This window comes from Dipodomys merriami, unplaced genomic scaffold (genome assembly GCF_024711535.1).
Source record: "Dipodomys merriami isolate MVZ:Mamm:240054 unplaced genomic scaffold, mDipMer1.0.p SCAF_5, whole genome shotgun sequence".
Classification (NCBI taxonomy): Eukaryota; Metazoa; Chordata; class Mammalia; order Rodentia; family Heteromyidae; genus Dipodomys; species Dipodomys merriami.
In genome coordinates this window covers 9718630-9742904 of record NW_027206068.1, presented here as the reverse complement: position 1 = coordinate 9742904, position 24275 = coordinate 9718630, and the positions used below count along the sequence as shown (strand labels likewise).

Below are 24275 nucleotides of genomic sequence, written 5' to 3'. Positions count from 1 at the left end.
CGCCCAGAAGTGCACTAAACCCCGAAGTGTGAAACCGTACGCCGGGCTCCTCCGCCATCCCGGCAGGCACCAGATTTCACCAGAGGCTCCCTGCTTTCCCCAGCTTCCCTCCTCCCAGTCCTGCCCCCACCACTCAGAAGACTGGCTGGGGCGGAGGGGAGGAAGGGAGGGGACGGTCTCCGAAAGCCTGGTCCCCGTGGGCTGGCCGTCACCCCCCACCCGGGCCCCCTACCCCCGCAGCGCTCCCCGCCCCCTTCCCGCGCTTTACCTGCCAACAGGTTCCTAATTTCCTCAGGGAGGGGGCAGGGAGAGGAGGTGCTGCTGGGGTTGGGCATGATAGAGAGCGAAGGGCGTGCGGGGCAAGGGTGACCGACCAGGTGCAGGGGTGGCGGTGCCTCAGACTCGGACACTGCCAGGCCGGGACTCACAACAAGGAAGTCTCGGGATCTCCAGCCAGCAAGCAGCTGGACTCTGGGCCCAGCCCCGCCCGGAAGAACGGGGCGTGGCCGGGGGCGGGGCGAGGGCGCGGGCGCCTGAGGGGTGGGGCTGCGCCTGCACCTCCTGGGGATTTCTGCCTCAGGGAAGAAAAGAGCCTCCAGGAGGGCCACGCCCACTTTCGGTGGGGGCCGCTGGAGGCGTGGTGTGCTGGGAAGGGAGCAGGCGTGGCCGTGTCACGTGGTATCAGAGCTGAAGCGTTTGGTCGCCATTTTAAGTACTGGTGCGGCCCTTTTCTCCAGGATCCGGGGAAATATCATACCTGCGGTGCTTTCAGGTTTTCTGCTTAAGGGATCTTCTGCATAAACAAAGGTTTGACACCGTTTCTGGTCACCCATAAGCTATTCTTTTGTGTGTTTCCTTCCTAAACCGTCTTTGTCTGATTGAATGAAGGTTAGAAAAAGTCCCATCTTCCGCCAGGCCTCCCTGAGAAGAGGAGCTGCTGGGGGAGGGTGGACAGGTTGCACCCAAGGTTTCTTTTCTACCTAATTCGTATTCTTAGGGTGACTAACACACACACAATGCAAGGGAAGTGGGGAGTTATTGGTGCTATCTTTTTGTAAGGTTGGGAAAATAAAGCTAAGTAGATACTAGGTACAGACACCTGCAAGCATTTCAGAAAAAAAAAGTGCTAGTTAGTGGTGATGAGTAGAATAAAATTATAAAACCTTTTCACTCCAAGTTGATCATTTAATCAATACTGGATGGATTCTGCCTGTAAATCGTGCAGGCTTTTCCTATTACCTAAAAAGACTCATTCAGGACCTTTTAAAGATGAATGTGTGTGTAGGAAGACAGGCATTCCATTCAAGTATTTCAACCATAAAAATCACTCAAAACCTAGTGTGTCACCATATTTTTCATCCAGGAAAATGATATTGAGGCCACTGAAGAATACAGAATAGAGGCTGCTAAACGAGAGCAGCCGCTACAGCATAATGCTTGGAAATAGTAATCACTGGTATGCCCAAGATGTCTCTTCTATCTCTGGTAAGGTGTCTTTTTTTTTTTTTTTTTTTTTTTTTTTTGCCAGTCATGGGGCCTGAACTCTGGGTCTGGGCGCTGTCCCTCAGCTCTTCACCTCAAGGCTAGCGCTCTACCACTGGGGCCACAGCGCCACTTCCGGCTTTTCTTTTTTCTGTTTATGTGGTGCTGAGGAATCGAACCCAGGGCCTCATGCTTGCAAGGCATGCACTCTACCGCTGAGCTACCTTCCCAGCCCCAGGTGTATCATTTTCAAAACAGTAGGTGAGTGTTCACTTGCCTACATTTTGCTGAGGAGAAATAGTGACTATCATCTATTAACTTTCCCAAGTGCTACCATTGTTATTTGAGTATTGTCTAATGGCTACAATCAAAATGCAAATTGTTTATTCTATCATCCAACCTTCTCTTCTAGTCCAGAGGTTCCTACAGTTTGATTGGCTTAGAATCACAAACTACTACAAGTTGTGGATTCGCAAGTCTCACTTCAGATATTTAGATTTAGTCTTTTACACAATTCCTGTCAGGTGTGGTGAATTTTTGTACTGCCAGGGTTCACTTAAATAATCTCAAAATTATACAAAATTATCAACACATGCACAGAAGCCACGAACAAGAAGCATATATCTATTCCCTTCATAGACCAACTGTAGAGTCCATGAACCCACCCAAGGTATGAATTCAAGTTGCCCTGAGATTTCATTTTTAGAATCACTTCATTAGTACCCAGTTCCTATAGAACACAAAATTTGTTGTGTTATCTTTTATCCCCAACTACACCCCTAAACCCAACATAGAGCCTTATTAAATTCCATAAAAAAAAAAAACCCTTAAGGGTTGAGATCTAGTTTAGAGCATTTGTTTAGCAGGTACAAGGTTCTAGGTTTGATCCCCAGCACCAAAAAAAGAAAAAAAAATGACAGTACTAGTACAAATTAAGTAGTCAAATGTAGTATTGAGGCAGGTTTTAGGGAAAGAATGTTAAAACCAGCACCTCTCCCACTCACTCCCTAGGAGACACTCTTTAAGTCCTATCTCCTCCCTAATACTTACCAAGGCCATTCCTCCATGGAGATTCTGATGGGTTTGTAAGAAAAACTTCAAGCCATTTCTAACCATACTGAGATACCTGCATAGTAGAAATACATGCATCCCTAGTGAAACAAATTCCTACTTGAGGCCTCATGCATCTGGATTGTATCTCATACATACACTTAGAAAACATAGTATGACAATCTTGCACATGCACAGATCTCTTCTAAAAATCTGCCAAGTCATAATCATTTCTCTAAGATCAACCCACTGTCATTATTATGAACTCCTCCCATACTCTTCAAACCCTTGAAAACTCAAATTTTAACCATATGAGCCATCAAGCTTGAATTAATGGTGCACTTAAACTACCAAAATCTCTGCTTTACCATTTCTCTTTGGTGTTCATGTCTTAATTCAGTTCTTTGATGCCAAGAATCTGGGGTTTTTATCCACCGATAGCAGTATGACATATTTATGTCCTTCCCTAGAGCTAAAACCAAAAACTAATTGTGAAAGGAGAATTAAAACATGTAGGTATCCATGTCTAATCTTACAACACAAAACCAAAGGGAAAAAATTGAAGTAACACATGCAAAATAACCAAAAAGCACATCCCTTAAAATGAGCCCATTCCGGGGCTGGGAAGGTGGCTCAGTGGTAGAGCGCTTGCCTTGTATGCATGAGGCCCTGGGTTCGATTCCTCAGCACCATATAAGCAAAAAAGAAAAAAGCCAGAAGTGGTGCTGTGGCTCAAGTGGTAGAGTGCTAGCCTTGAGCTGAAGAGCTGAGGGACAGCGCCAAGGCCCGGAGGTCAGGCCCCATGACTGGACTCCCCCCCCCCAAAAAAATGAGCCCATTCCCCAAAATGAAATTTGAAATTCCTACCTAGACATAGAAAGAGTACTGAAAGTAGAAATCTTCTGTGTGGAATTAAAGTAGATAAAAGTAATTTCCTAATATACACCATTTTGACTACAATTAAGAACTATTATTAACTACAAAAGTAATGGGGCTGGGAAGGTGGCTCAGTGGTAGAGCACTTGCCTTGCATGCTCGAGGCCCTGGGTTTGATTCCTCAGCACCACATAAGCAAAAAGAAAAAAGCCGGAAGTGGCGCTGTGGCTTAAGTGGTAGAGCATTAGCTTTGAGCTGAAGAGCTGAGGGACACTGCTCAGGCCCAGAGTTCAGGCCCCACGACCAGACCCCAAAAAACAAAACAAAAGTAACTACTTTCCTAAAAAAAAGGAAGAAACTATTTCATAAGATTTTATATCCATGAAAATTCTTCCTTCCTTAACCATTGTCATGTGTAATTCCTTGTTACATTTTTTTAAATAAACCAAGTCTCCAAATGTCCCAATCCTTTATTGCCCTCTGATAGAAATGATCACATTTTGGTGGATGCCGGTGGCTCACACTTGTAGTCCTAGCTACTCAGGAGGCTGAGATCTGAGGATCAAGGTTCAAAGCTGGCCAGGGCAGGAAAGTCCATGAGATTCTTAACTCCAATAAACCACCAGAAAACCTCAAGTAGCACTGTAGCTCAAGTGGTAGAGTGCTTGCCAAGAGCTGAAGAGCTCAGGGACAGTTCCCAGGCCTCATGACTGACAAAAAAAAAAGAAGAAGAAAAAGATAGAAAGAAAGGAGGGAGGGAAGGAAGGAAGGAAGGATCACATTTTGATTTTCTTCTCTCATTAGTTTATGTTTACACATTCCACAAAGGATTTGAGGTGATTTACTCTTATGTCAAGTAGGCAGGTTTCTAGATTGGATCAAATGGACAGTGTCTACACTACTCATTATGACAAGTCATTCTTGTTAGTGAAAGACAGGAAACTATTAAGATTGCTTTAGGATATATAGAATCCAGTAGTCCAAATAAAAAAGGCAATAACAGAAAATGGACTCTTTGTATGAAACACACTTCCCCTATTTAGGAACCATTCTCAGATACAGGTCTATGATGGATTTACTTGGGCAATGCTGTTTATACTCTATCATTTTTACTGTTTATTGTTAAAGTAGCTGAAATTGATTGGAAGGTGGAAAGAGAAATAGAGGCTAAAATAAATATCTTCTTATGTCTCTTGTTTCCAAATGCTTCAGTAACAAAAACTAAGACAAAGATCAGAATTATACTTTATATTTTTAGTCATACTAGGTTATAAGCTAATAAATGAAACTTTAAATCCCAACCAGATAAAGGTGAAGCTTCTGTCTTATTACACAAAATACAGTCTAGATGGAAAAATCTTATGTTTGACTTCTTATGCTCCAGTTCAAAGATAAGTATCCCTATAACTAAAATTTAGCCTATTCCTAATGACCTTCAAAATTAGCCTAAAGAGTTCAGTGTTTGCCTATAGGCCTAGAGTTAAAAGAATCTAGAGGAGCATTGAAGAAAGGCAGGCAGTGAGCCAAAACCCAATTTGCTTTTCTCTGCTTCATTTTTGTTTATGGTTCATACACATACATACACACCTTTTTTTGTGTGTATGCCAGTCCTGGGGCTTGAACTCAGGGCCAGGGCACTGTCCCTGAGCTTTTTTGCACAAGGATAGTACACTACCACTTGAGCCATAGCTCCACTTCCAGCTTTTGTTTTATGTATTTGTTTGGTTGGTTTTTTGGTGCTTAATTGGAGATAAGAGTCTCATAGACTTTCCAGTACAGGCTGGTTTTGAATGGTGATTCTCAGATCTCAGCCTACTAGGATTAATGCAGGACCACCAGTACCCAGCATCACATTTAAACTTTCAGTCCTAATAGGCTCAATATGAACAATTCACTGACTTGTTTCTACCATTATCTAAATGAATTATCTTGTAACAAGAATTTATGTGTGTGTGTGTGTGCCCGCGCACATACGCACGTGTACACGCACGTGCCAGAACTGGACTTAAATTCTGTACCTTGCACTCTTTTTTGCCTTTTTTGCTCAAGGATGACACTCTGCCTCTTGAACCCCATCTCTACTTGTGGCATTTTACTTCTTAACTGGAGATAAGAGACTGAGGCTTTTTTGTGTCTGGCTGGCAGGATAGAACCATGATCCTCAGATCTCAGACTCCTGAGGAGTAGCTAGGATTATAGGCATGAGCCCCCCAGCACTCAGCAGGACTTTCATTCTTATTTTATTATTATAGAAATGAAAAACATGAATTTAGATAAAATAGATTTTTCTAATACATTTCTAGATAGCATTTTATAGCTACAATGGCAGAAGTTTTAGAACATTAAATAATTAAAAACAGATCTGATTTCCTTTTCTCTGTAAAGACAAAACAGTACATTATGGCCAGAGTCCTTTCTCATATCACAGCTCACCTATTTTAAAATACCAAGCTGTCTTTGGCAACAGTAATTTAGTGGGTTTGTGCTAAATATATTCATGAAGGGTTTTGATGGATTTGATAACCATAAGTAGCTGTTAACATTAAATTGCCATTTAGTTTTTTTCAGTGACTTTCAAAGTTGTCAATATTAAACAGTAGTGTTTTACAAATGACTACTCTAGGGCAAACAAGCGTAACATTAAATAATATTTTAGCCAAAGTCTCAACCCACTACTAAGAAAGCACACCACACACACACACACTCACACTCACACACACACACACACACACTCAGGACTTTCCGTTCCTTCTTGGGTATTTGCATGAAATTAGCATCCTGTACTATCATAGTGAGAAATTTTCATCTCTTTGCTTACCCCACCCCCGTTCATATTTGTTTATTTTTTTATTTTTCAAACAGGCTCTGCTATATAACCTATACACATACACACACACACACACACACACACACACACACACACACACACACACACACACACACACACACACACACACACACACACACACACACACACACACACACACACACACACATAAAAGCCTGTTCTTGACTTTTCAATCCTCCTGCCTCCACTTGCCAAGTGCTGGAGTTTCAGGTGTGCTTCACCACGCCTGGGAACCCCATTCAATTTTTAATTTTTTCCCTATATCTCAACCCTCAGATCTGTGTTCAGGTCCATTTCTTAATACAAAGCAATGTTTTACTCTCATTCCTAGCAGCGTAATTTTTTTGTGTATTAGTATTGGGGCTTGAACTCAGGGTATAGCTACTTTCCTTTAGCGTTTTCATTTAAGGTTGGCACTCTACCACTTGAGCCAGAGCTCCGTTTGCAGGTTTTTGGTGTGGTTAATTAGAATTCTAAGAGTCTCATGGACTCTCCTGCCCCAGCTGACTTCCAACCATGATCTTCAGGTCTCAGCCTCCTGAGTAGCTAAGAACATAGACATGAGCCACTGGCACCTGGCTCCGGTAGCATAATTTTAAGACATTGCTTAATAATCTGAATCTCAATTTTTTTCTTTTTTTTTCCTTGTTGGAGAACTACTTTAATGTAATTTTATAGTCTAAATTTTGGTAAGCTTGCAAAACAGTGCTTCCATCCTTCACAACTCACATCAGGCCCCGGAGCTGTATCTATGGAATAATAAAGAAAATTAAGAGGGCCAAGCATAGTGGTGCATACCTGGAATCACAGCTAAGCAGAAAGCAATAGGTAAGAGGACTGGTCCAAAGCCCCCCGTAGGCAAAAATCCCAGCTCCTATCTAAAAAATCCCTAAAAGCAAAAAGCACTGAAGACATGACTCAAGTGATAGAGTGCTTGCTTAGCAAGCATGAGGCCCTAAATTCAAGCCTTAGCGCTGAGGGATTAAGTTCTTTGCCTTGGATCCTAAAACTTCCAAGATGGCTCTTCCCCTAAAACCACACATAAAAATCAATAGACTGACCCATCTGATTCCTGCCAACTTCTTTTATATTTTGACAAGCATTTGATTTTTTTTTGGCACATGACTTACTGGGAAGTCTTTAAATTTTGTATTTAATTCTTGTGTGGATTTCTCATTTTTTTCTTCCTTTTATCTTTGTGTGTGTGTGTGTGTGTGTGTGTGTGTGTGTGCACGCACACACATGCTCACGCACACACATGCTCACGCACACGCGCGCTGTTACTAGGGCTTGAAGTTTTGGCTTAATTTATGAAAATAATTAGATAATCTCTTCCTTAGTAATCATAACAGATAGTCCAGCCTTGATGAATTTCCTTAGAAATCTCTCAAGTTCTTTTAATTGCCAAAATAGCTTCACTTTTTCTTTATGCTTAGGATAAAATTCTCTAGATGGAATTCATAAGCATTCTATACCAAAAATACAATTTTAAAAGGCAAGTTTTACAGTACTTTTTAAAGTTATAATATGGCCTTATATAAAAATACATAACAGTACACAACCCTCTGTCTTTATAAAAGGCCTAGCATCTTTTAAAAGAGTGATCACGTTTATTTTTATCAGATAATTTTGAATTTTCACTCCAAATAATTTTTAGTTGCTAGTATCAAGAGCCTTTTTTTCTTCTTTTTTAAAAAAAATTATTGTCAAGGTGATGTATATAGGGGTTACAGTTACATAAGTAAGATAATAAGTACATTTCTTGTCAAACTTGTTATCCCTTCCCTCATTTTTCTCCCTCTCTTCCTCCCCCCAACCCCAAGTTGTACGGATCATTTCCAACATATTGTCTTGTGATCAAGAGCCTTTTGAATATAATGCTGTGTTGTGTAGTATCTGAGAAAATGTCACTTAAGAATTTCCCTGTGTCTGTTGTCCTTCCTTGCTGGGGTTTCAGACGTCTTAGGCTTTTTCAGCAGTGCGTAATTTTCCGGGGCTGAGTTTAGAGTTGTGACTTCTGGATCCTTTCAAGCTGCCCGTGGAGACCCCAGAAGTACCCCGTGTGGAAACCTTGAGCCCACTGGCCGAGGAAGAGCATTCCCGGAGTGGTCAGAGCCCTCTCCACGCCCCGCCCCCCCCCCCCCCCCCCCCGAGTCCTCGCAGTACTTGGTGAGGCGCCTTCGAAGGCTGACTCCGAACTTGAGGCCCAGTTCCAGCCCAGGCCCCCAGCACAAGGAGAGGGAGGCTCTCAGACCCCAGGCCAGGCCTCTGAGGAGATCGTCTCAGTGCAGGGTGAGGCTGGAGGGGCTGAGGTCCTCTCTGCAGAACTCCTACCCCTGCAGGACACGCAAGCTTAATGACCGAACGCTGCAAGGACTTCAGGCTGCCCAGAATGAAGATAGGACATTCAGATGTACCTGTTCCTTCTGCTTGACTAATAATTGGGACCCTTTTGAAAATGCTAGAATAGGGATGGACTATGGCCAAGAGTTCAACTATTAGAAGTCAATTATGTGCAGAGATAATTGAATATATACATCATGTGGACAAAACTATTGAATGCTACAGTCCATTGACTGGAATTTTGAATGTTCTGTATATTAGGTGATTCAGTGATTTATTTTTTCCGTGTGTGTGTGTGTGTGTGTGTGTGTGTGTGTGTGTGTGTGTGTGTGTGTGTGCCCACGCGCACGCGTGCACGCGCCAGTTCTGGGGCTTGGACTCAGGCCCTGAGCACTGTCCATTAGCTTTTTATACTCAGTGCTTGTATTTTACCACTTGAACCACAGCTCTACCTCTGGCTTTTTTTTTTTTTTTTTTTTTTTTTTTTTTTTTTAGTAGTTAATGAGAGATAACTGACTGACTTTCTTGCCACAGGTTGGCTTTGAACTGTGATTCTCAGATCTCAGCCTCTGGAATAACTGGGATTACAGGCAGGAGTGGTAGGCTCTTCCCAGCTTTGTCTTTTCTCCACTGGTGGATTTTGCCTTCTGCCTCAGTGACCGTGGTTTGCAAGAATAAAAATAAAAATAAAAATCTGCTTTTATATGTATCTCAGTGATTGCTTTCATTTTCTCTTTGGACCCAAAGAAACAGTGATGGGTTTTTCCAGTTTTCTATTTTACAAGCTTATCGTCTGCAGATGCAGTATAGTATTTGATATTGGGTAATAATTAGAAATGACAAGTATTTGAGTTGTAATAAAAAAAATTTGATGTATAATTATCAGTAACACATGTGTATATAAGGGCCTTATTAAAATTGATCTCTTGGAATAATAATAAAAAGAATTTCCCTGTGTGTGCGTCATGTAACTAAATTGAAGTTATTCAATTTAATCATACTGTTACCTCCATATACCCAGGTTCATCCTTTCTTATTTGTACTATTCATAAAGTTTCATCTGTAGAAACTTACTATGTGACTGTTCTGACACCACATTTTCCAATGTTTCTGGAATTTACTGTCCTTATGAGATTGCTTTAAGAAGTAACAAATCAGAAAAGCACCACAAAAGTCAGATGTAAGAGCCATTCTTACTGCCTGAGTTAAATTGTTATTCGAAAAAATAAATGAAAGTCTGCTCCCAAAACATGTCTCACCGGCTTGATCATCAAATTTTCTCATTGCTTTAAAATCTTTTCCATGTGGGGCAAATATTTTCAATTTCTTCTTTTTACCGATGCACATAATCATAAAACATGCAATAAATGTGAAGCTTTTATTGTTTCTCCACTTTAGTTGTTCCTGTTTTGGTAAAATGATATTGTTGAGTATAGAAATATTAACTTTAAAAATAAGAAATATTGTCGAGTGCTAGTGGCTCTTGCCTAGTTACTCAGGAGGCTGAGATCTGAATATCTCCTAGGCAAGAAAGTCTATGAGACTCTTATCTCCAACTGACCACTGGAAAGCCAGAAGTAAAGCTGTGACTCAAGTGGTATGCTAGACGTGCACAAAGGCTCAGAAACAGCGCCCAGGCCCTGAAAGAGCAAGGACAGATGTATCTATAGCAAATGTTTCCTGAGAAGACAAACACTTGGATCCATAGCACAGTGGGAAAATGGACCTTAGGGAAAGAAATCTCTTTTATTACAACACAAGGAGAGGAAGCCAGGTGAAAACAGACAGGTTAAGTTTAGAGATCTGGTATTGGAAAATAAAGGACTTCTCATGTGAAGATTTCTATTTTTCTGGGAAGTAGGGGACTTGAGATCACCTGTTATTGGTGATTACCTATTATTGGTTGGTATGAAAGAAAAGAAAATAGATTTTTTAAGGTGTTTAATAAATTGTTTAATTTTAAAAATTAGTTTTAGGCTAATGTTCAATTAATTTGATTCCAGAAAACTGGAATGGTAAATGAGCAAATGTGCTGTTATGATGTCATATAACCCAGCCTTATTTTTATTCGTATCTACATTGTCCACAGCCACCACAATATTTTAAATAAGCAGTGTTTTAAATAAGTAGCATTTTTCTCCCAAAATGAACTCAGTGGATTTTTTGTGTGTGGGCTTGAGGCTTGAACTCAGATTCTGGGAGTTGTCCCTGAGCTTTTTGCTCAAGGCTAGCACTCTACCGCTCTAGCACTTAAGCCACAGCTCCATTTCCAGCTTTTTTTTTTTTAATTTGATTAATTAGAGAGAAAGAATCTTGCTTGAAGCTGGACACTGGTGAAAACTAAGAATCACAGTACAAAGGCAGCCTGGACAGGAAAGTCTGTGAGACTACTATCCCCATTAACCACCAGAAAACTGAAAGTGGCACTGTGGCTCCAAGTGGTAGAGTGCTAGCCTTGAGCAAAAAAGAGCTCCAGGACAGCACCCAGGCCCTAGTTTTAAGCCTCATGGCCAACAAAAAAATAAATTAAAAATAAATAAATAAATAAGTTGCTTGTGCACAAAAGCTCAGGGACAGTGCCCAGGCCCAGAGTTCAAACCTGGTACAAAACAAAACAATCTCATGGACTTTCTTGCCCAGGCTGGCTTCAAATCTTGATCCTCATGTCTCAGCCTACTGAGTAGCTAGTATTATAGATATGAACCAACAGTGCCCACCATGAATTCAGTGTATCTTAAAGATAATATGTGCATTGGAGTTAGATTTGTCTCAGAGTGAAAGTCCCAAGTACAGTAGCTCAAGGAGAGTAAGTGTCTATTCCTCTCTCAATTTAGAGTCTAGGTATGCAGCCTAGGACTAGTCTGTGGACCCCTGAGGAGAGACCATGGCTCTTTTCTCTGATTCCTTCATAAGGTAAGTTTTTGGCACCGTTGTCCAAGGTGGTTGCATCTGTGATCTAAAAAAGAAGAGGAAGGAATGTCAAGGAAAGGGGACACGGGACACACACCAGCTTTCCTCTATGGAGTGCTCTCAAGCAGCTACGGGATGATTCCCTTTGTGTCTTACAGGCCAGAACTAATTTGCACTAACTCACAAGGGGCTGGGCAATGTTTATTCAGGTATTCCCATGCCTAGTTAGCTCTATTAGTGTGGAAGAAAAGGAACAGATAGTGAATGACCAATAGTATGCCACAGATGCTGAGTTTCTTTTAGCTGGGTAATAGCAGAATATAAGCAGCACTAAACTTTGAAATGAAAGACTTTGTATAAAACAAAATTTACAGAATTCTCTTGTGTTTGTCAAATGCTACTAGCCCTTTGTCTTATCTCACCCAGTTGATTGTTTTTGTTTTGTGTTTGGATTCGATAAACCTTCCTTCACCAATTTAATTATAGCATTTAGCAGCCTGGATGATTAACAAACTCCAGATAATGGGTAAATTAACTTAGATCTAGTTTTTTTTTTTTTCACATATAACAAGAAGTTCAGAAACAGATTTGCAATATTAAAAAAAACAGTAATTTAGAGGGAAAAAAAACTAATCTTTCTCACCACCATCAGGCTCATGGCAGGACTTCTACAACAAAAGGCAGATTAAGAGGAGAGAAGCATATAAACAGCTATATTGTTAAGCCCCATTAGACAAAATATTTGGTCCATTGGTCATAGATTGGGAGGAATTCAGAAAGGCCTGTTTGTTCAGATTCTTCTCTGTGCTTGTGTCTTTGTATCTTTGTATTTCTGCTCTAAGTATAGGAAAGACTTCTCTGGAATGAGGGTCTTCTGACCTACTTTAGGAGGAAGCTCAGAGAATTATTTTAGAGTTTGTTTCAAGGGGAAAATAAAGAGACAGCAAGACATTTGTGGTTTTCTCAAATGCCAAGGTGCCATATTTTAGGTAGTGTTCCTGAACCCTGTCATGTCACTGAAATTTCTTAGAAGTCCATAAATGTACAATCCACTCTGTTCATTTAAAAGCATAGCCTACTATGATCAACTGGATTGCCAAAGGAAATGTATTAATCTAAAACTAACTGCCACTGAGTAGTTCAATGTCCTCTTTAAAGAATCAAGTTGAGATAAAGTAAAAAGTTCCTTTTTCCTTCCCTAATAACATGACTCTGAATTTTACAATTTCCAAAATGCCTTCTAAAAGATTTTACTATTTTATATTTTTGTATTCTTAATTTAGTTATAAATAAGTGTACTTGAAATTCTGTTTCAAGTGTTCATTTGCTCAAAGAATTTCTATGGTTACTGGTTAGCAATATAATTTAGTTTTATAGCTAGCTCTCTTGTGAATTTAAGATACTAACCCTCCAATTTTATAGGCCTGAAATTTTTAAGTAATGTGGACTTCAAGAAATTAAACTTAAATTTGCTACCCTATAGTAATATGGTCTAACTAGTGACCTATCCTTTTAGGTTAATTATTTCCATTCTTAGTTTATGTGTTGCTGAAGGGAGAATAAAGGCTAATTTTTTTTTTCAGTGAATCCTGCAGAAAGTTATTGGGAAAGATTTGAATATTGAGAAGTTGGTGAGCCTCAAATACCAGCTACTATTCAAGTCACCTAATTTATTCTCTAACAGAATAGAAATCAAATTCTGAGCCGGGCGCTGGTGGCTCACGCCTGTAATCCTAGCTACTCAGGAGGCTGAGATCTGAGGATCGCGGTTCAAAGCCAGCCCGGGCAGGAGAGACTGTGAGACTCCTATCTCCAATAAACCACCAGAAAACCAGAAGTGGCGCTGTAGCTCAAGTGGTAGAGCGCTCGCCTTGAGCTGAAGAGCTAAGGGACAACGCCCAGGCCCAGAGTTCAAGCCCCACGACCGACAAAAAAAAAAAAAAGAAATCAAATTCTGACAAATTTGGTATCCTTTCTCAAGTGAGACTCTTGAGCCTATATTCTGAAGACTATTCACTAGTGAAAAGCATAACACACTGGAAACAATACAATTTCTATATTTTAGAGATGTGGGAAAATGCTTTATTTTCACAGCTCATCACAAAATCTCAGTGGTATGTGGGTAGTCATTGTGTCTAGCTGTGCATTATTACTTTAGAGACAAAGATACACCTCTGGTATAGATAATTCTGACTCTGGAAAGCTCAGTCCTGACCTCAACTGTGACAATCACTCTATAGAGTATCCAGAAACTAGGTAAAGGGTGTGTGGGGATTAATGTTACAGTTCTGCTCTGCCATAAAAATCTGATGGCCTAGTCTGTCTCTCCTAATGTCCTGAAGGCTATCAAATTGTATCTATGGTTCCCCTATGTTTAAATAGGTCCCTTCCCTGTTGCTATTACCTCTTATGGTCACACTTGGCCTTTACTACACTGGCTTAGGGTGGAAATTTATAGTACAGGGACAGTTTTGAGTAAGAAAAATGAATGCTCTCTTCTCTGTTGAACTAAATAATAACCATGTTCTTGTAACAGCTATAGAACCAAGTTGTCAAATTATTTTTACGTTTAATTCTCTAGGTCTAAATCTACAGGCCCAGAATTACATTTCTTCAATGGATACTCATAGTTTTCTACAAAGTTATGAACAGGCAAAAGTAAAAATTTTCAGTAAATGTTTACAAGACAAGAAATTAATTTGGTTATTTAGAGAATATCCAGATTACAATCAGAAAATTTTGCCTTAGAACTCAAAGTTCAGATCAAGTAGGCATAACTTTTATGTCCTATGACTGTATAAAAGACAAAAAAGAATTAATAGTGAAGCTGAGTTTTTTTTCTCTCCAGCCATGTTGAGGCTGAGTTTTCATACCAGTTTTATTTGCCCTATAAAATGATGGTTTTGTATTCCCTCTCTCCCTTCCTCCCATCCTTCCTCCCATCCTTCCTTCTTTCTTTCCTTTCTTCTTTCCTGTCTTCCTTTCTTCCTTCCTTCCTTCCTTCCTTCCTTCTTTGCTTTCTTCCTCAGTCTCTCTTTCTTTCTAGTAGAAAGAATAGCTAGCCACCCCTGCCCAGCTTGTATTATTTCATTTTAATACCTCCTCAACATTATTATTAAATTGTAATAATTTCTATAAGATTGGATTGAAATAGATTGAAAGTGTCTCCTGCAATGTGGATTTGACTGGGTATATTTGGATAAAAAGTAGCTTAGCTGGTATAACTGAGAACAGTCAGAATAGAACAAGGTATAAGTGAGCAAATGGGAACTTGACCTTGTCTAGATGAACTAAGGAAGAAAATCAGCAGCCTGAAATCTAACCTCCACTTCTTTTTTATTTTCTTTCTTTATTTTTCTGGTTCTACTCCTGGGACTTGAACTCAGGGCCTGGGTGCTGTCCCTGAGCCTTTGTGCTTAAGGATAGTTCTCTACCCCTTGAACCATAGCTCCATTAACAGTTTGTTTTTGTTTTTGGTTTTTGTTTTGGTGCTTAATTGGAGATAAGAGTCTCACAGACTTTCCTGTCCTAGCTGGCAACCAACTGTGATCCTCAGATCTCAGCATCCTGAGTAACTAGGAATTACAGGCATGAGCTAATGGTGCCTGGCTTAATTTCTATTTTCAGTTTTACTCTGTCCTGTACGGTTTCAGTATCTGACAGAGTAGGCCTGCCATTCCAGTTATGACAGCTTATAAAGGAACTTGGCAAATTATTTGCCTTCTTTGAGTAAATATCAGTTTACTCATCTGAAAGGTGAAGATGATATTTTGGGAAGTTTTTTTATTATTAATTTTGTATCCCTAGAACTTGCTAGTTGTTGTAAAAATAGTCAGATAATGGCAAATATTACTCAGCTGCCAGACTGACATTTTTATCATCAGCTGGTCTTACTGAAACCACAGAAACATGCAAAATTAGTCTAGAATCTATAAAAAGAAAGAGTTGAATGGAAGTTGAAAATTCATTCATCCATTCAACCAACATAAGTATAGAGAAAGGCTATGAGGCAAGTCATGTATATCCATCACTATATTAGAAGGTAGAATATATGCCACAGAAAAATTTAGTTGATATCTATAGAGCTCTGACACATATACTTCTTTCAACTAAATTATCAGAAAACATTTCATGAAAATGACAAGTTTAAGCAGAGTGTTAATAAGTAAGTGAAGTTGTGTGTATCCATGTGTCTGTGTGTATGTCTGTGTCTAATAATGAATAATTGAATTCTCCCAAAGCATGGAGTGAATGAAGGAGTAAAGTGGGATAAGACAAAAAGGCAGATTTGAATCAGAGGGCCAGGCTAAAGAATTTGAGGGTTTTGAGCAGTGGGATGGTATGATTCATATAATAATACTTTTACTAAGAAAAAATTTAACTAAAAGCTTTGTGAACAAGATACCAAATCCAGTTAGGAGACTGCGCATAACACAGATTGTTAATCTGCCTTTTGTCCCTGTGGCAAAATACTGGAAATAAACAATTTAAAAGGAGGATTTTGCAGCCCACCATAGCCGAGTTTCATTGTTTCTGGGCCTATGTGAAGCAAAACATTATAGTGTAAGGGGAAAGCTGCTTACCTCATAGCACCAGGGAAATAAAGACAAGTGGAGACCTGGGAAAATAAACCTTTCGAAGCCACAGTCCCAGTTACCTACTTCCTTCAGCTATGCCCTTCTTCCAGATAGCCCATTTAGCTAACTGATCCATTGATGGAATTAGTGCCCTCATGATCCAATCTCTTTTGAAAGCCCCACTTCTGAGCTTTGTTTCAGAGAGCCTTTTGGGAGACACTTCATAGCCAAGCCATAACGAAGATAGTGAGGTGCCAAACTAAGGTAAGGGCAATAGGGCTAGAAGGAAGATGGGGGATTCAAGAGTTGAGGAAGCCAAGTATATAAGAATTATTGGCAAGCCTGCTGTTGATTAGTAATGAAGAGCTTCTCAGTTTTTATCACCATAAAAGTACATGTTGTATCCTATTCTGCCTTTATTTTCATTAAACTGGTGAACTATGTCTTAGACTTACATAAATTTAATTGTTAAAAATGTGAAATTTTGTATGTGTTTTATAACTTGCCAATATCATTTGATTAGGAACGAAGTTAATCCTATACTAGATCTTAAAGTTAATCCTATACTAGATCTGTTTTGTTCTTTCTAAAGGTAATAGACTGGCCTGGAAAAGTAGCTCAATGATAGAACACTTTCCTTGCAAGCTTGAGGGTCTGGATTCAATCCTAAGTCCCACAAAAAAGTAACAATAAAAATAAAACAAGATGGGTAGTGGCTCATGCCTGGAACCCCTAGTTACTCAGGAGGCTAACATCTAAGGACAGCAGTCCCAAGCCAGCTTGAGCAGAAAATTCTAAGACGTGTTTATCTCCAATTAACCAGCAAAAAGCCAGAAGAAATGTCTCAAGTGGTAGAGCACCAGCATTGAAAAAGCCAAGTGAGAGCTCAAGACCGTAAATTCAAGCCCTTGTAACAGCACAAATACAGATAGATAGATAGATAGATAGATAGATAGATAGATAGATAGATAGATAGATAGATAGATCAACATATATATGAAAAATTAGAGTGATATTTCTACAAGATGGTTCTGTGTGTGTGTGTGCGCATATGCGTGCACATGTGCGTGCATTCACGCGTGCTGCTACTGGGACTTGAACTCAGGGCCTGGGTGCTATCCCTAAGCTTTCTTCTTTTGCTCAATGGTAGTACTCTATATATACTACTTGAGCCACAGCTTCACTTCCAGGGTTTTAGTGGTTAATTGGAGATAAAGTCTCATGGACTTTCTTGATTGGGACTTCAAAGTATGATCTTCAGATCTCAGCCTCCTTAGTAGTTTGGATTTCAGACATGATTCACCAGTGCCCAGCTAAAATAGCTGGGTGCTCAAGGCTTTTCCCTGTATTCCTACCTACTCAGGAGGCTGAGATCTGAAGATCTCAGTTTGAAGCCAGCCAGGGCAGGAAAGCCCATGGGACTCTTTTCTCCAACAAACTACTCAGAAAAAGTAAGAAGTGGCATTGTGGCTCCAGAGACAGAGTACTAGCCTTGAGCAAAAGAAGCTCAGGAAAAACAAGGCCCTGAGTACAAGCCCCAGGACCAGAAAAAAAATAAGAAGTTGGTTCTTAATCATGGCCTTTTGCTTTTAAGTAATTTTTCAGACAGGATCATGTATTTCTTCCCAGGCATGGCCTTCGACCATGATCCTTCTACTTAAGTCTCCTACTTAATAGAGATTCCAGCCATGAACCACCATGCCCAGCTTCTCCTCCTCCCCCACAGTACTGGGTTTGAACTGAGGACCTTATGCTTGCAGGGCAATAGCTCTACCACTTGAACTACACCAGAGGTCTCTGAGAGTATTTTTAATGTTCAAATGCCTAAACAAATAAATCACAAGCTGTAATTTGGATTTGGGTGTCAGTACTTACATTTTAACCACCCCAATGATTCTAATTCAAAAACTTTAGTGAGAACTACCGATCTTTAATGAAATACATATTTATCTCTGAATAAGTATACTTGCTCACATATTTCAGTCCATTTACTGAAAAACTTGGCAAAAGCAGTAGAATCCTCCTTGATATTCCATAGTCTTTCATAGTCCTTGATGGTCTTTCTACCTTAGAAATGGAAAGAATTCTGACTATCAACCTGAAGACTATGTAGACACCACTGGTCGCTGAATAGCAAAGCCAGAAAGAATATTGTTCCTTGGTGAAATTAATTGTGTTGATCATCTGGAGATGTGTCTACCCCTGAACTTCAGGTGATATGTACCAGAAAGTTCCTTCATATTCAAGCCCTTCAAGTCAGGGTTCCTGTTACAGCCAAAAGCTTATTGTATTATGTTATTAGTCCTCTATGCTCTTGAAATAAATGGCTTCATATCTCATTTATTGGTATCAGACTTCAGAAATGGCAAAGTGAAAACCTGAAATATGTCATCATTTATACTGCATCCAGCCACAATACTCTTGTTTTAGCAACATAGACCCTTGGGATGTAAATGCTACACAGCTGTGAAAGCTTAGACATAGAAATCTGACACATTTTCAAGCTGTATTATGGTCATCATTTTTGGGGAGAGGAGGGTTGTCTTGATTTTAGCAGCATCAACTATATTACATGAAAATTCTTTTTTTTTTTTTTTTTGGTCGGTTGTGGGGGCTGAACTCTGAGCCTGGATGCTGTCCCTCAGCTCTTCAGCTCAAGGCTAGCACCCTACCACTTGAACCACAGCGCCACTTCCAGCTTTTTTCTGTTTATACGGTGCTGAGGAATCAAACCCAGGGCCTCATGCATGCAAGGCAAGCACTCTACCACTGGGCCACCTTCCCATCCCTACATGAAAATTCTTTAGGGTGTTATTTCAAGTAATTTTCAAAGAAGATAATAAGTTTCAGATTTTGAATATGCCCTTGAAAAGTAATCACAATTATAACATTACCAGAAACAATTACTCTCTATTAAATTATATGAGTTGGAAATCCTTTGGTTGGTTGGTTGGTTAGTTTTGCTCTTTGAGCACTGTTGGGATTTTAACTCAGGACTTTACCCTTGCTAGGTATGTCCTTTTCCACTTGGGCTATGCCTGTAGCTCATGTTGCCTGGTTATTTTTGAGATAGAGTCTTACTTTGAGATAGAGTCTTGCTGTTTGCCCAGGCAGTCAGCAATCCTCCAAGGTATGCTTCTCAATGTAGCCGAAATAGCAGACACACCCCTTCACACCCAGGTATTGGTTGAGATGGGTCTTGAAAACTTTTGCCTGGCTGGCCTTGAACCACAATCTTTCTAATCTCCACCTCTGAAACAACTATGTTTGCAGGCATTTACACCTGCTTATAAAAACCTATTTTTTTTCTTTTTATTTTTTTATTGTGAACATACCGTACAGAGGGGTTACAATTACATGGGCAAGATAATGAGTACATTTCTTATCAAGCATTGTAGCCTCCTCCTTTTTTTTCCCAAACCTATTTTTTAAGATGCATTTTGAGCCAGGCATGGTGCTTCATGCTTCTAGTAGCTATTTGGGATGCTAAAGCAGAAAGATCACTTGAATCCAGGAATCTGAGGCCATGCTGGGTAACATATTTTTGACTATACCTCAAACAAGCAAAATAGATGCTTTTTAGTATACAGAAGAATATGCAAAAAGAAGTAAAAGGAAGAATCTTCATTTGCATGTAATACATAAAGTTTAATCTGAAAGAAGGGAACGTCAAATAGCACACAAACTTACTACAATTATGTAAAAACATGAGCATGTGTATGAGACCCCGATGATAACATGCAATTTTAAGATCATTGTTAAAAACTTTCTCAAAATTCCTTTCAATTTTTGGTACCTCTTGTATTATCTTAATATTAGTCTTTATATAAATTCAGCTACCTAACAAGATCAACATATTGGATTGGAGGCATGGCTCAAGAGGTAGAGGGCCTACCTAGCAAAGTGCTAAGCCCTGAATTCAAATACTAGTATGAAAGAGGTAAGAAGCAAGGAAGTAACAACTAACAAATTGGTGAATTAAACAAAATTGCAGTTTAGTTTGGTTTTTGTTTTGTTCTGATCCTAGAGCTTAAACTCAGGACTTTGTGCTCTCACTTTTTTTCCCTCAAATGGTCTACCACTTACACCGTAGCTCTGCTTCGGGATTTTTGATGGTTAATTGTAGATAAAAGTCTCACAGACTTCTCTCCCTAAACTGGCTTTGAATTAGGATCCTTAGATCTCAGCCTCTTGAGTAGCTAGTACTTTAACTCAACTCACCTTACTTTCCAACATTCTCCAGGCTTGAGGCAGCAGTGCCCAGCTGCAGCTTAGTTTTAAGTCTCTGACAGTACCATACAGACATAAAGCACACATCGCTAATGCAGTGGTTGGAACTTAAGCTCTTATCTCTTAATTTTGCCTCTCTTCTAGTGGTCTCAGATGACTCCTTACCATATCTAGATTTAGATAGTGGGAAGAAGGAAAGGACAGGGGACAAGGAATTCAGTGTCTGACACAGAGGAAGAAAAAAACATTAAATAAATGAATAAATGAGCAAACTTGAAGTAGCTCTAGATTTGAAAGTGCCTGACAGGGAAATTCTATAATAAAAGTTTTTCCATAATTACCAGATTTTCTCTTTGGTCTTAGAAATACCAGAGTTGTGAGAGGTAGACGAGTAAGATGCTTTGCAAGCTTGTGGGAAAATCTGATTGTTACTTATACTCATTTAATCTTTGTGTGTTCGTATATGTGTGCCAGTCCTGGGGCTTGAACTCAGGGCCTAAGCTGTCCTTGAATTTTTTTTATTTTTATTTTTTTTGGGGGGGGGGGTTCGGTCGTGGGCCTGAACTCTGGGCCTGGGCGCTGTCCCTCAGCTCAAGGCTAGCGCTCTACCACTTGATCCACAGCGCCACTTCCGGCTTTTTTCTTTTTGCTTATGTGGTGCTGAGGAATCGAACCCAGGGCCTCAAGCATGCAAGGCAAGCGCTCTACCACTAAGCCACCTTCCCAGCCCCTTTTTTTAAATTTTTTATTTATTTATTTTTGCTTAAGGCTAGTGCTGTACCACTTGGTTGACATTGTCATTGTTGTCTCCTCCTCCTCCTTCTCTGACTCTTCTTCCTTTTCTGCCTCTTCTTCCTCTCCTTCTTCTCTTTCTTCTCCTTCCCCTTCTCCTCCTTCTCTTCTTTCTCCTCCTTCTCCTTTTCCTCCTCCTTCTCCTTCTCCTTCTCCTCCTTCTTCTTCCTCTTCTTCTCATTCTTCTTCTTCTTCTTCCTTCTTTTTATAGCTAATTGGAGATAAGAGTCTTGAGAACTTTCCTGCTGAGGCTGGCTAACTAAGATTACAGGCATGAACCCCTGGCACCCAGCTATACTCATTTAATCTTGGAGGACTAAGATGAGGTATAAGCAGGTGCCTGTCACTCAGCTCCCTTAAACTTTCATCCAAACTCTCAGCTAGCTTGTATGTGTTCTGGTACTGGGCTTAGACTCAGGGCCTGAGTACTGTCCCTTAGCTTTTTCTACTCAAGGCTGGCCCTCTGCCCCTTGAGCCATACCTCTACTTCCAGCTTTTCGATGGTAGTTTTACTGCCTAGCTGGCTTCAAAGTATATCCAGATCTCAGCCTCCTAAGTAGCTCAGATTACATGTGTGAGCTGCTGGCACCTGGCTAAGTTAGCTCATCTTTCTAAGATTTTCAGAGTTCAATATCATAGCTGGTGTTAAGAGAAACCATCCTAACTGGAATTATAAACACCAGTGACCAAAGGGTTATGGGTAAATTGGCACTGCCCTTGATTCCCGTCAGAGGCATGAGTAATACCCAGGCATACATCCCAGAGTGAATCTATAGGAGAGACAAATAAAGGTGTTGTCACTCAAAGTGGAGACTTTGTTTAAAATTTAATTCACTGACTTTTCAACCAGATACCAGATTTATCATTAGACAAACATTTTATAATGTCTCTTGGATGTAGGCCTTATTGATAAGCCAGTACAAATCCTTTAAATATTCATTGGAGGGAGGTCATTTCAGCAGGTGCAAAGATTAATCAACACAAATGTGAAGAGATCTTCTTCCTGCTAAATTATTTGTAATCATTACCTTAGTGACTTTAATTTCTGCTAAGGTGTGAAGGGATGTAGAGGAATTCGAGAAGCATCTGGCATGTTAATATTCTTAATGTACCCTTATGCCTAAAGTAAATAACCAAATTCATTATATGAATTTATAATGTTATATGACTTCCTGGAATGGCATAAAGGAAGCTACTTGAAGGTTATATTAGTCATAATATGAATGACACAAACTTTAGCTTTCATGTCACCATTAATTTAAGAACCCTTTTCTTGAAAGAAAACAATAATTTGGAGGACTAAAATAAGCACCAACTTCTAAAATAACAGTAATTACTTACCTTATAATCAGACTTGCTTTCTTGGGTTCTGTACAATCCCTGGGTTACTTAGTGACTACTACTATTTCCCCCACGATCCCAGGGTCAGCTCGGTAAAACTCACATCTCCTTAGCTCTTCTTCTTCTTCTTCTTTTTTTTTTTTTTAGAATTAATGCCTTTGTTTTATTTGAAATATATTTTTACTGCATAAATTTAGTTATCTTCTAGTTCAATAAGAACTACAATGTTTGACAAGAAATGTACTCACTACCTCATGTAACTGTAACCTCTCTGTACATCATCTTGTCAATAAAATTAAACTTAAGAATACTGAAAATAAAAAATTAGCTCATAAGAAATATTTACACTTTATATCTAGTCCACTTTCATCCACATCTCTCAATATTCCCCTGTACTTTCTTTAGTCATTGATAACCAACATTCTACTCTCAGTTTCTATGATACCAATTTATTCAGATTCCATATATGTGGGAGATCATACAGTATGTAATCCAGAGCCTGAATTATTTCACTTAGTGATCTCTAGGTCCACAAGTGGTGTAGCTCTTCTTTTGACCAATAGTGTAAAATTTGAATTTTTGTGGATATGAGATATATACTAATTTTAATTCATAACACTTTCCAGCATTCTCTCTCCTAAATGTATCTAATCCCTAAATTAGTCAAAAAAATTCATGCTTTTTTGTTGTTTATATCTTCCCAACTCTGAGATGCTAAAATACATTTCTTCTTCAATAAGATTAAAAACCTAGTCTTCTAGTACTTAGCTCAGTCACCCTTCCATAGTTAACCACATGCATTCCTCTTGAAAAAGTTTCTTCTAGCTGAACTCCTTCATCTAATAATAATAATATAATGTTATTAAGATAAATGGTTAAGATGTGGTGGCTCACACCTGTAATATTAGCCACTCATGAGGTGGAGTGGCTCAAAACTGACCAGGGAGAAAAGTCCAAAAAATCCTTATTCCCATTAACCATTAAAATGCCAGAAGTATGGTTGTGATTCAAGTGGTACAGAGCAAGTGGTACTTGAGCAAAAAACTGAGGAACCCCACAGCACCCAGGCCCTGAGTTCAAACACAGGATTAGCACAAAATAAACATTATTAAGATGTTTTATGAACCAGAATTGGTAAATACTAATTCATTTAATCATTGGCATTATCACTCCATTTTATAAAGGCTGTATAGTCTTTAGTAATATATTTATAACCATGCAGCTAAGAAGTGGGGAATTCAAGTCAAGATCCAGTCTCCAGAGACCTGGCATTCTACCACTTAAACTATTCCTCTATTTCTAGCTTTTTGGTTGTTGATTAGAGATAAGAGTCTTGTGAGTTTTCTTGTCTAAGCTGGCTTTGGACCTCAATCCTGAGAACTTAGTCTCCTGAGTAGCTAGAATTTGCAGACATAAACCACTAGAACCAGGCTCCACCTAAACTCTTTAAGACATAGGGGCATGTCTGTCTTGTGTCTAGCACTGTTTTGGGGGTATAAGAATTGCTCATAGTTTTTAACAAGTAAGTAGAAAAGTTGGTGCAATAGTTTAATAATACTAATGGAGTTTCCTTAACAGTTTCCTTTGTGTCCTACCAGCTACTTTTCCACTTATTAGTACAGACTACAAACTGCAAATAATCCTCAAAGAACAAACTGGTTTTCACAGAGCTCAGAGGTCCAAGTTAGCCAAACTGTCCCCAGGAGCAAAGCTTATAGACACCGCATGATGAGCAGACCAGCACAGGCACAGCACTTGAGAGTCAAGTGGAAATATGACAGCAGTTTGAGCTCATTTTCTTACAACCGGTGACAGTGTTGTCTAAA

The 24275-nt window shown here is 39.5% G+C and overlaps 1 protein-coding gene and 1 long non-coding RNA gene across 3 annotated transcripts in view; one reads left to right on the top strand and one right to left on the bottom strand.

Annotated features, from left to right (window-relative positions):
* Positions 1–457, bottom strand: part of Skap2 (src kinase associated phosphoprotein 2) — a 177291-nt gene extending 176834 nt beyond the window's left edge. Inside the window, exon 1 of the mRNA XM_069996054.1 lies at positions 269–457. Within this exon, the coding sequence (XP_069852155.1) occupies positions 269–335 (67 nt within the window). The 5' untranslated portion in view covers positions 336–457. The remainder of the gene's footprint in view (positions 1–268) is intronic.
* A 252-nt stretch (positions 458–709) lies between these two features.
* Positions 710–24275, top strand: part of LOC138810043 (uncharacterized) — a 40452-nt gene continuing 16886 nt past the window's right edge. Inside the window, exons 1-3 of one of the 2 annotated variants that reach the window (XR_011367004.1) lie at positions 710–807; positions 1364–1485; positions 11434–11512. This is a non-coding gene — a long non-coding RNA (uncharacterized lncRNA). The remainder of the gene's footprint in view (positions 808–1363; positions 1486–11433; positions 11513–24275) is intronic. The other variant, XR_011367003.1, reaches the window with a different exon arrangement.